Source organism: Phaseolus vulgaris, chromosome 7, assembly GCF_051622355.1.
Source record: "Phaseolus vulgaris cultivar YP4 chromosome 7, ASM5162235v1, whole genome shotgun sequence".
Lineage (NCBI taxonomy): Eukaryota > Viridiplantae > Streptophyta > Magnoliopsida > Fabales > Fabaceae > Phaseolus > Phaseolus vulgaris.
The window spans coordinates 50,736,682-50,749,561 of NC_143504.1; the positions used below are offsets into that span (position 1 = coordinate 50,736,682).

The 12,880-nt window shown below is 31.3% G+C and overlaps 1 protein-coding gene across 3 annotated transcripts; it reads right to left on the reverse strand.

Moving 5' to 3' along the window:
* Positions 1–2,533: 2,533 nt before the first annotated feature.
* Positions 2,534–10,883, reverse strand: LOC137829962 (uncharacterized). Of its 3 annotated transcripts, none has more exons than XM_068637010.1 (15): positions 10,608–10,844; positions 10,448–10,499; positions 9,946–10,234; positions 8,705–8,879; positions 8,313–8,396; positions 7,965–8,206; positions 7,446–7,662; positions 7,097–7,176; positions 6,697–6,781; positions 5,900–6,031; positions 5,694–5,807; positions 5,555–5,602; positions 4,197–4,281; positions 3,137–3,193; positions 2,534–2,976 (listed from the first exon to the last, which is right to left on the reverse strand). In XM_068637010.1, exons 3-15 carry the CDS (start codon positions 10,170–10,172, stop codon positions 2,864–2,866), a joined length of 1,659 nt encoding a protein of 552 aa, XP_068493111.1. In that variant the 5' UTR covers positions 10,173–10,234; positions 10,448–10,499; positions 10,608–10,844; the 3' UTR covers positions 2,534–2,863. The 3 variants fall into 3 exon arrangements, with proteins under 3 accessions (XP_068493111.1, XP_068493112.1, XP_068493110.1); XM_068637011.1 differs by having other exon boundaries at positions 10,438–10,499; positions 10,608–10,818; XM_068637009.1 differs by lacking the exon at positions 10,448–10,499 and having other exon boundaries at positions 10,608–10,883.
* Between the last annotated feature and the right edge of the window lie 1,997 nt (positions 10,884–12,880).

Consider the following 12,880-nt stretch of genomic DNA (forward strand, 5'->3'; position numbering starts at 1 on the left):
AGTGAGGTTTATGTTAGTTTATTAAGGGTGTATGGGTATGGAAGGACCGTCCCAATTATTTTACCATGCTACAATGACAGTTTAATATAGAAAAATCATTGATGTCTAATTCTGATTAGAATGCAAGTCTTGTGATTAATAAAGAACATGAAGTTAATGAAGTTAAATAACATGATTCAAACGACACGGCAGATGAAAAATAATGGTATCAGTATCTGTGGGCTGTTTCATGGTGTTTTTGTGACATAATTATTAAGTGAGTTTGACTTTTTCCTCATTAAGGTTGCTTCATAGGGAATGGGTTAATGGGGTTGGCTATGCTATAGAATGCTATTATTTTATATTTAGAAGAAAGTAAAGAAATAAAGCATGGAACCATTCCAATACCTTAAAAAAAAAGTGAATGTCACACTGTAAATGTGTGAAGAAATCAAATGTTGGGACTAAAGGAGGCACTCAAAATGGGTTGATTCTATGTATAAACACTCTCTACACAAGGTTAGTTACTTTAGGACAAATTATCCTTTAAAGAAGATTATAAACCTAAATTATAAAATTAGATATGTTTATGGATAAATTTTATATAATTTTTAATTAATTTTAAACTTTTATGATATTTATTTATATGTTAATTGTTTTAGTGATAACAAATATACCATTTATCAATATTAATATATTAAATTATATATATAAACATATTCTGAAATAAATATTTTTAATTGAGTCTTTCTAAATTTTTTTATTTATTGAATATTTGAAATTTTTATATTTTCTAATTGAGATATTGTTTTTAATTTTTTCATTAATACAGTGATGTGGATGTTATCTTGTAGTGTCATTTTAATGTAGAACAATAAATAAATTTTATTGTTTTCATTGAAATGTGTTGAATAATAAAGAATTATTGTCATGATATTTATGGTAATGCTACAATTTCTTGATTGACTTAATTGGTGAAATGAGAGTTATGAAGGAAGAGAACAACCTTATTATCCAATATGTTTGATATCTTCAATAAAAATAATAAAAATCAATTATTTCATTAAATGTTAATTTTTTTAACAAATTCTGACAAGTAAGTGAGATTATAAACAATCTAATTAATAAAAAAGATAAAATTTCAATTGAAAAATATACAATTTTTTTAAATACTCATAACAAACAAAATTAATAGAAAGTCAATTAAAAATTTCCAAATTTATAAATAATTAAAACATAATTAAATTTAGATTATATAATAAATAATGTTATTAATCACCGAAGGATTTTTAATCCTTGATATTAACTATCCATAAATATTTGAAATGAACAAATACATGGACAGGCTAGAAGGTTCTACCTGTCAAAAAAATCTATGAACTATTTCATCCTACAAAGTGAGGAGGAGCCATTGTGCACTGCACTTATAAAAGCAAACCTAGATTATATAATATAAAAAGTATCTAAATATTAATGATAATAAATTTATTTTATATCTTTGTAAATATTTTAGATAAGTATAAATAAAAAATGAGACATTTTTATCTAATTATATTAAAAAAATATAAAGTCATGGTTTAGAAATTGTTTGACATAATAAAATAATAAAATCATGTTTTACCAAAAAAATGTAAAAAAAAAATTTAAGAAATATTTTAAAGTAAGGCATATGTCATCTCTCAAATCTCCACAGAATAATCGAATAAGTTTTCCTGGTAATGGTCCTGCACCAATCAATCATAACAGTCTAGTATATTTGGCAGCAACTGCTTCAAGTTAGTGCGATTTTTATAGGAATACAACAATATTTAACTTTTTTTTCCTCCCTAGAATTTCTGCTGTAAATTCTTGATCAACTAATCTATTGCAAGTTTGACTTAAATTTTGCCTGATTTCAATATTAAAAAAAATAATTATTTTGTAAGTAGGAATATATACACCAAGTTAACAACAAAAACAAAATATACAGACTATGATAAGTGAAAACAAGTGCATCTTTGGTATGATTAAAACTGGAATTTCAAGGTTGATATTTTTAAGCTGAAAAATATGAGATTTTATTTTCGGGGGACATAAACAATCATGTCAACTTCTAAAAGATAGTGATCACCAAATCCAACACTCTTATAAAAATACACATTAGTTTCTGTTTTTTTTTTAATAAAATAAAACAATGTTAGTATGCACAAAGCACAAAGTAAGAAAGATGAATTTAAATTTTCACGTGATGCATGAAGCATGTTAGAATCGAGGGTAAAAGCAAAGCACAAAGTAAGAGATACAGAAGAATTTTTCACATTATATGTAATAAACATTGTGAATGTAAGTAATTAATAACTCCTAAAAATACAGTATCATGTTAACTTTGTTAAATATTACAGAAGAATTCATAGTGTGCAGAAAAAAGTAACTCAAAGCTATACCAATCCAATAATAATAGGAAAAGTAATTCTCCAATTATAAAGTGTAAGCCATGAAGTAGACATAACCTCTGAGGAATCTCGTCCAATATAATCATCAATAAACGAACCATAACACTTACAAATTCATGATATTTAAAAAAAAAATCCAAACAGGTCTTGTTCTTATATATTAAATAACTTGTCAATCATTAAACTCCAATGTTACAGGGATAAATGGTTTGCTATCATTAATGTAAAAGAGAACGCGAATATACATGGTATGTGTAACAAGGGACATGGTGAGCAGTAAGAGATTTACAAAATCAATAGTTGCGGGCCACTGACGAGACTGGTCCAAGTCATTAGTGTAATGATGAACAAATCCAAACGCATCAAGAGTGAAATTTTAAAGGTGGAAATGATTAAAATGCTACGAGTTATGATTCCTACTGTCAGACTGGATAGATCACGCGAGAAGCTTGTTATGACCTGGGAGGAAGATTCTTGTCTCTACGAGATATCTCTAACTGGGGTGGCAAGAGCTTTAAAAAGCTTCCTTGAGAAGATGTATCAGACAACTCTTGCTCTGGTGTTTCTGAATCACAATCAATCATGTCAGCCAGTTTTATCACTTCAAAAGATTTATGGTTACATTACATGTAAGAAACACAGTATAGGTACAAAGAGAAACACAAACTAAAAGAAAACAGCTTGAAGGAATATAATGAATGGTCCCAAAGCAAGAGAAAGCCTACCGAAAAGTGACTTGATGGTTGGCCTCTTTGGTTTGGACTGTTTCTTCTTCAGTTCAGCTGTGCGGCAAGAGGAAACCAAAGTCAACGCAAAAGAACAAAACACACGACCTTCCAGAACATTAAATGTAAATATAATCATCACAAAGACAAACACAAAAATTCAAAGATTTTTGCCTTTCAACATAACCCCACAAGTTTATGTTTCCTGCCAGAAAAAAACATGTCACCTCGTTGATGTGAAACTGAGGTTTTATATATCCTTCCAATAATATCTGGGCCTTCCACCCTAAGAAGATGGAAAGAATCATATGCCAGATCTAATCATCTGGACCAAGTTTAGCACATAATCTATTGATTAAAGAACTCTTAATACACATTAAATTCCCTCAAGGAAATTAACCAAAGGAATAATGCTTAAGATTGTTATTATTTGTTCATGTAATAACCACTTACTGACTTAAACAATCACTTTTAATTAATGTATCTCTTGGGCCTTTAACCCCTGTTCACAAGAAGAAGAGGAGGAGTAAAACGAAGGAAGATGGGCTGAGACTAAATGGGCTAAAAGCATGGAAATGCAAAATGTGCGATATGCATAACAAAATGTCCACATGGCAAGAGGACATTAGAGTGGAATACTGTCATGAGATACGAGGGAGTAGCAAAAGGGCGTGACAGAAGTTGGGTGAGGTATTGGTAGGCATTTGCCTTGGGGACAGAGGTTGCATCCTGCAGCTCTGGATGTTATCTTCTTTTCTGCATTGCTATTTTCCGTTTTTCCTGGTTTCTTTTTCTAAGTAATTGTTCTCCTACAACAATATCATCTATTTCCTTTCATATACTACCAGTTTCTATCAGTATCTAAGATGGAAACATATACACAAATAGAACTCCTAAACCATAATTCTCTCGAAATGGTTTTGAATATCCGAATATTCCCTCTTATAATAAAATATATCTAACATAACAAGCATAATAGCTATGAGTCATGACATGGCCAAAATAGAATCCCCAACAAACATAAATTTGAAGCAGTGAAAAGCAAAAACAAGAGATGTACCCATCCCAGGAACTTGATAATCGTTGACAATTTCAAAGTTCTTGTATGTGTATCCAACAAAATTTAAGTCCTTAGATGAAAGCATCTGCAAAGACAAAGGAAATAGATAGGGTGACAGATGTCAGGTATATAAGGCAGCAAGAAAAAATATTAAAAAAGTTGTGACAGATGTCAGGTAAAAAGAATAAAACAACCAACAATTGTAACTTGTGAGACACCCATTGGTCATTGCTAATACCAAGCAAGTATAAGCAAGTTAAACACTGGTAAGTTTTTTATAAGGGTTAACAAGAATGCCTTAAGTATAAATTAATACAATTCAGACTCAAGATGATATAAACAACCCTATATCATGAAAGTTATTGCTAACCTAGTGCTGACGTTTTGGCAAAGCCTTAATTAGGGTTTGTAAAGCAGGATGGGCCACGCAGGGTGGGCTGTCTATTCCAATCAGCTAGCCCACTTAGATCCATCCCGCATAACCCGCGGCTCGCACGGGCCAAGTGCGGGCCGAGACGAGGTGACCCGCATAACTTAAAAATATAGAAATTTCCTTTTGTACCCCCATATTTACTTCATGCTAAAAAAATTTAAAATTATCCATTTCAAATTCTACAATCTGGAATATTTGTATTCTAGATTGTGTAATCTGGAATATTGTACAATCCAAAACACAAATTTTAACTTCCAGATTCTATAACTCTTGGAAGTCTCTGAATTCCACATTCTGGAATTTGTACTCATATCTTATTACGCATGTGTCGTGAGAAAATGTGAGACAATTTACCTACTTCATCTAAATAAAAAAATTATTAAATTTATTCCAAATTTATATTTAATTTTTTTTCATTAATTTCTATAAAAAGTATTTCCTATGCAGGTTGGCGCCAACCCTCATGTAGGAAGAGTCAGCCTGCATTGTCATCCATAGCCTTAATACACATATCAACATGAGCCATAAGTTAGGTTTCCTAAAAATTCAGGGAAAGTGTGTTCTTGTTTGAAAAATAGTTAGATGTAGGAAGTAGAAGCCAAAACATTATTAGTTTAAAGAAGATAAGTAATTCAAAAGGTATAAACCAAACAATGATGACTAACTGATTTTACCTACAACCACGGTCCTGCCTATGGTTTATACCATCTCAACAACTAACACAACTCATGACGAATAAAAGATATACCAGCAGTCTACTCATAAATCACATCCATGCAGAGCAATTAAAATAAAAGAATTCAAAGTATAAAATAATTATGACTAACTAATTTTCTTTGTACTTCCCTATACTACCGGGGGTGACACAAGCTCTATAGATAACTTGGTAACAATTTCCCACAGAGAAGCAAACGCCAAATATTACCTTCCTCCATGGACCAGATCTTGATGATGATTGACTTTGGCTGTCAGACTACAATTGCAAAAGAGAAAGTGAGAATTAGTGGAATAAGGCACTTCTAACTACAAGCTACACAAAGCGAGAATGTAAGAGACTCAAATACCTCATCAAACTTTTCAAAATTTTGAGTGTCCAACTCATCATTGACCTCAGGAATAAATGCAGCTTCCATATGATACAGCTTATCCCATTCAACACCTTTGAAGAAAGGATGAGCCTAAAGAAGAATACGGCAAAAAGGTAAAATCCATACCAAAAAGTATAATACAGCAAACAAATGAATTTAGAAAATGACAGAGCATACAGCACCTTTATTTCATCTGCACCATTTGACCCCAGCCTATGACTGACATTACACAAAAGCTTACTAATAAGATCTTTAGCTTCTGGGGACAGCCTAGCTTCTTCAGGAAATTTCAAGTAAGCTTTCCAATTTACTATCTGCACAAAAGATAAACCAAGATTAACATTCTCCATAAAATTTAGAAAAAGTTATACACAATGTTAACAGGATTTTGGTACTATAGAGTGTAGGTTGCACTATACTGTGGATCATGTTAGAAAACTTTTTTATGGAAATTGAGAGGAAAAAAAAAGTTACTTTAATGCTTGACTGAAAAAGTGAATAAATCAAGAAAGATCTCTCCGCTAACCAAGCTCCAGCTTTGTTCTAGCACATTTTCATGCCACTCCTTTCTACCTCTCCAGTTTTAAGCTAAATGCATATGCTTCCAACCCCTCTAATTAACCGTGTGTTTGGTTATCAGTTCAAACCATCCAAACAAATGTTCAATGCCAATGATACAAAATGTTTCTTCTTCGTTTCATGCTTTGGAAAGTGTGAATTACCATTTGCAATGATGAAAACAGGTTCCCGAACACACTCTAATTATCTATACTAACAGATTACCATTGATAAGAAAATCAAAAGAATTAGCTTCTGAAATCCAGGCATGGCTATCAGATTGCCTGTACTTCATAAAAAAATTAAGAATGCATTCTAAATATCAATAATGAACCACTCTGAACTTATAGAAAGTTTACTCTTTACAAAGTGAATGTCAAACGAGCATAGTCAAAAGAAACATTTCTTTCAAAAAGATTACCTTCCTACAAGTCAACATTGGATCATCAGAATAAAAAGGTGGATATCCCACCAACATTTCATACATAATAGCTCCGAGTGACCACCTGTGAATTTTGTAAAAACCATCATTGCATCAAAATAAAATATGTAACCCAGAACTTATATTCATAAATTCCACATAAATGAAGCAGAACCTAACATCCTTTTAGAACATTTGAAAAGGCACTAATAATAAAAAATATCCCAGATTGCATCCCAGTAAGAAATTTGAATGCCAAACTACATTGAAACTTGAAAATTATTGAAAGATCACCAGAAATGAATGAAATGACAAACTCAAATGTTATGATATACATACATCGTAGCATGAAGAAATTAATATTTGATAACATGCCAACATTCACACACATAAAACTCACCAATCACATTCCATCGCATAACCTTTCTTCAAAAGAACTTCTGGAGCAATATAATCGGGTGTACCAACTGTGGAATAAGCCTGCAAGGGTTTATACATTCAAAAATTACAAGCACACAAAAAAGATGCATAACAAGGCCATCTTAAACCATTAGTTTAATGGAGACACTTTTTTTATTTTTTTCATTTCAGGTTGGGTGAGCAGATAGGGGTTTGATATGTACAAATTATCATAACTTTTAACATTTCACTGCATAACAAGGAAAACACAACATCAAGTTTTACAATTGCATACACTGTCATAGCAAATAAAGGAATTAAAAATAATAGCCTTATAGCAGCGAACTTACAAGTGTTCTCCTGTTCATTTGCCAGTGTTGAAGTTGTTCTTGTTGTGAACGTTTAGGAGCTGTCCGCTCATCATTTTGTGTAGTTCCATTCACATTCTGACCCACAGAAAAATCCTTTTCTTCAAGTGTATTGCAATCTAATGGTTTACAAAGTCCAAAATCTGACAATTTCAAGTGCCCGTATCTTTCAAGTAATAAATTGTCCGGCTTGATATCCCTGTAACACAAAATATTGAAGAGACAGACTTATACTATTTATTAACCGATGAAATTTGCTTTAGTTTCAAACATAAACACTAACAAATAAATGTGGCTTCATACATCAACAGTTTTCACAATTAGATCATTTTAAAATTATTTTGATAGCAATTAGTAAGACTCACAATTGTAACAGTATATTCTGGAAATTAGCTCAGTTATATCAGCATCAATTAAAAGATAACCCTGCATAAAAATGTTCAATGTGGAAACCAAGGAAATAGGACTTCCCTGGAAGTAAATGAACAAGTATATTCATACCTGTGTATATAATTGTGTTTATGTATAGATTCAATAGCCAGAACAGTTTCTCCTACATAAAATCTTGCTTCATCTTCAGTCAAGGTATCCTTCCTCATTAGTAGAGTCATCATATCCCCACCCGGTAGATACTCCATAATAAGATACAAATATTCAGCATCCTGGAAAGAACAATAAAGTTTGACTATGCAATTGCTGTCAACCTCTGCAAGGAGATTCCTTTCAGCTTTAACATGCTCAACCTGAAAAAATAACAAATGGGAATAACTATGAGGACCTTATTGACCATAGGCATTTAAACTACTAATTTCTGGATAACATAATCTAGCTTGACCAATGATTGTAAACCTGGCCTCTGCGAAGCATCTCTGATTTTTTTAGCTTCTTCATTGCATACACATGACCACTAGTCTTCTCCCTACAGACTCTGACCTGGAAAAATTCAATTTTCAGAGGGAAAAGTGGGAGAGGAGATCATTGGATAATTCTGCACCCTTTTACACAAGAAATCCAAAAATGAATCTGTAGTTCCCGAAAGAGTAGGTGCTTCAGCACATAAAATCTTCAACTTATTTCTTTTTTAAGATAGAAATCAGTCTTTTATAGGTTGAAAATCATTGCTAATATTTTATGGAAATCAGATTTTTTTATATCTTTTAAGATAGAAATCAGCACATACATTGATCAGAAGTTTGAGGAAGAAAGTAAAGTCAATCATATCACGATAATCATATACATACCTCTCCAAATGCTCCTTTTCCAATCATTGTTAATAACTCAAAATCATCAACACCCATCTTATGCCTCTGAAGGCGCATATATTCAGTTTCCTTTTTCTCTAAAAATTTAAGCAGGTTGTTTTGATCCTCCTCAGAGACATCGGCATCAGCCAACTTCTTTTCCAAGATGGTTCGACTGTAATAAGTAAGTGAGGTGTTACAAAAGTTGATCATATGTTTTCCAATGCAACTAATACAGTTCACATTAACATTCAAGCAAATTACAGTTTCAGCAATATTAACATGAACCTCAACATAAAGAGAACAGAGGAATCCATCTCCCACAATAGTACATTTCTGATCAACTAAATTATGAGACCTTTATAGCTACCACACTAGAAGAGTTTGTTATATGGGCCAATGACCTTGAGTCTCATCAAATCTTTCCAATTTTTTTAGCTGTACAATGGTCACACTAAGGTTAGATCCTACGATCTCATGCATACTTACTACGCAATCCTCATTGCTAGGCCAACCCTAGTGGGTCATTAAACTTTCCAGTTAAGAACATAGAAGAGAGATATCTTCCAACCCAGTAGATGCAAGTGCACATACAAGCTTCATAAAAAAACAAAACAAGTAACCCGTTTTTTATATGAATAGTCCGCCAAACTTCACAAAAACATTAAAACCTCCAGGCGGAAATAATAACAATGCCAAATTTGAGTTAAAAATACAAATGTTTTCGTAAGGCTGAACTCAATGAGATATAAACCAACTTCAATTTTCAATCACAACTCCTTTCGAAAGTTCATCCTGTATTCTTGGATAATCCCGCCTAAAACCAGAACAGCCATGTGCCAAATTTAACTATCTTTCAGTATGAGTCGTATCTATGTAGTGATGGAAAACTACCACGGCATTACTAAAAACATATACTAGAAGATTTACAGAACTAGAGTCCAACATGATGAAAACAAATACCAACAGAGAAACACTCTATCTAACAAAACTTATAACACTTTAGAATCAATCGACCGGATCAGTTATAGAAAGCTGATATAGAAGCACCCTTATAGATTGACGCAAGACAACTCTGGCCTCAAGAAAATTACTGGAAGACCTTAAAAGAAAAGAGAGGAATCCCACAAAAATGTACCCAAAAAGCTATACCCAAGTGGTTTGAAAACAAACAAGTGTCAACACTTGATGTTTCCGGATACATAAAACACTATCAGAATCAGCGATTAACTGAATCATACCGCTCCTTCCTCTCCTGAAGGTTCTTCATTTGCTCCTTGTAATGGTTTTCAATGTACTGCTTTGCTGCGGCCACCTTCTGTTTCGTGACACTAGAAAGCACTGCTTCATCCACCGCCGCATTCAAATCCTCGTTTTCTCCATTACTATCCTCCTCCTTTTTCTTCGCAGCAGCCCTGGTTCTATCTCGAGGCTGGAACTTCTGAAGCCAACTCCTTGCAGAATCCATTTCCTCGCCTCAACGCTAAACAATCAACCTTCTAACCATTCCCGACACCTCATTCCAAACCCCTGAAAGAATAAACACAAAAACCCAATTTTAAGAAATCTTTATCAATAGGAACACAACTCCCTACAATTTTCACACACAAAAAAAGGTAACATATTTAGTCTCATTTTCCTGCACTTTCTATTTTCGCCGACAAATATTTACGTTTTTCCCACACCAAAAAAAAAAAGCTCACTGAAAAAGAAAAAAAAAATGAAAGATTTACTTCCGGACACCTCAATTGCTCGATTTCAAGCGTTTCCAGGGCAAAACAGTAAAATCGATGCCCTGAAGTAACAGAAGCAAAAAGGATTTTAGGGTTTAGGAACGGCACGAAGAAGAAATCAGAATGTAGAAGAATTGAGGTTCTAGAAAGGAGCTGAGGATTCGTATTACCGCGTTATGAAAAAAAGTTGGTCTTATTTAGATCCGACGAAACCCTAAAGAGAGGGAGAGAGTAGCAAATTGGTTGTGCAATGGCAACGACAATGGCCAATGACTTCAGTGAAGAAACACTGAAAGAGATCAATTTTGCGCGTTATTCAGTGTTTCAAGCTGTCTTTCTCTCTGTGTGTATCTATCATGATTCCTACATGACATGGCGTTCACCTTTTCTGCCAAATTTGAAACCAAATCTTCTTCTTTTTTTTATTTATTTTTAAAAATAAAAATAATATCGAAAATTGCACAAAAAAGGGCAATTTTAGCATTTAAAAATTAGTTACTTTGGATCCCGCGAGAAACCGGTTTCGATTTCAGTGTTGTCCCTTTTTTTACTGAAAATAATTTTGTCTCTTTTGAAAAAATAATATTCAAATCGTTTTGGGTAACTTTAAAAATTGTTGTGTAGCCACCACCACTGCCGCCGCCGGTGGCCGGCCTGAATTTTGGAAGCATTAGCAGTGTTGTTTTATTTACAAAGTTTTGAGAAACAAGAATTGAATATTCTATTATAATATAAATAATAATTTATGAAGGTGTGAGTTGAATGTTATTTTGAAATTGGAGTGTCAAGCTTCCAATCATATATTTAGGATCAAATTTTGTCTTGATGTCTTTATATGAAACAAGATGAAAGAAAAAATAGGAAAATGTGAGAAGAAATTATTGAATAAGTTATGAATGATTTATTTAATTAATATATGTATTTTGATTGGTTGAAATTGACTGGAAAAGTAGGAGTCAATTATTCAAACCTACCTGCAACACTTCTACCATCTTCTTCTAAAGGTTTTATTGCACTTTAAAGGCAAAATGTGTCAAAAAGAAAATTCAAATGTAATTTTAGGATCTAAATGAATGGAAAAAATGTAAAATTTTGAAGGTTGAGCAAAAAGTGAAATTAGGTTATTTTTATTTTAGGAATCAATTTGACTTACCATTATAATTTAAAGAACTAAATTGATTAATGATTTATAATTTCATTTATCATGTTTCCATTCTTATTTAGTTTAGAGACTAATTTAACCCTATAAATATAATTTTTTTAATCTAAAATTTGAATTTTATATATATATATATATATATAATTTTGGTAGTGTTGTCCTTGTCCCTTAATTTGAAATAATATATATATATATATATAATATCATTAAAAAAATCATTCAATAGTAATAATATTATTTTAGAAATTATACAAATTATGTAAAGTAGTTTAGGAGGTTGAATGTTCTTTCTGCATTAATATACGTTCAAATATAATGTTTTAATAGTTATTTATTGTTGGTAAATTAATTAATTTCTATATGAAATTATTAACTCTTTAAATAATTATGCTTATGATGACATTTTAATTAATTATTCAAGTTTAAACATCAATGCTTACAAATTAAAATCAAAACGCGTGATTTTTTTTTTCTTTTTATATTCGGAAACGTAACTCTACTTAGGTAGGGAAGGTCATATATGCCTATAGATGTATGCTAAGTTTGAAATGATTTTGTTCCTTCTTTTATTAAGAAAAAAAAATTGCTAACACTTTACCAAAAATATCACTTAATAAATATGGACATATTTTGTTTTTAATATAATAACAAATTATAATATTAATATAACAACTCTAATTCTGTTAATTTTATTTAAACTCTACTAATGATTAATGATCTCAGTAAATTTGGGTTTGATTCCTGCAGAAAAATTAAATTACTTTTACTAATGACTAATGATTAATGATTAATACAAGTAAGACGTATTTAGTTTTAGTAATTGTACTTTTTTTATTAAAAGAAAAACTAATTTTAATAGATAATTAATATTAAATGAAATACTAAAATATTTTAAATCTACTAAGCAACAAATAAAAAGTTAAAGATTTCCTTCAAAATTAATTGTATAAGATGAATATTTTCTCTATCAAACATGACAATTACAAAATCATATATTGAATTACCTTAACTATTAATAAATAATAAATTTTAAACACACTTATAAAATTAATTTTTTGTACTAATATTATGATATTTTATTATACTAAAAATAAAATATAAGAGTTATTTTACTGAATTCTATTTACCTATTGTAGAATTTATTTAGTTATTAGAATTTGTGTGTGGGGTTATATTAGTTACCCCAAAAAAACGTTAAATTGGAAGCTTTTGGCATGTACAAATAAACTTTGTTTGGACCGCAAATTTTCCAAACCTAACCAAACGTATAAGAAAAAAAGAAAG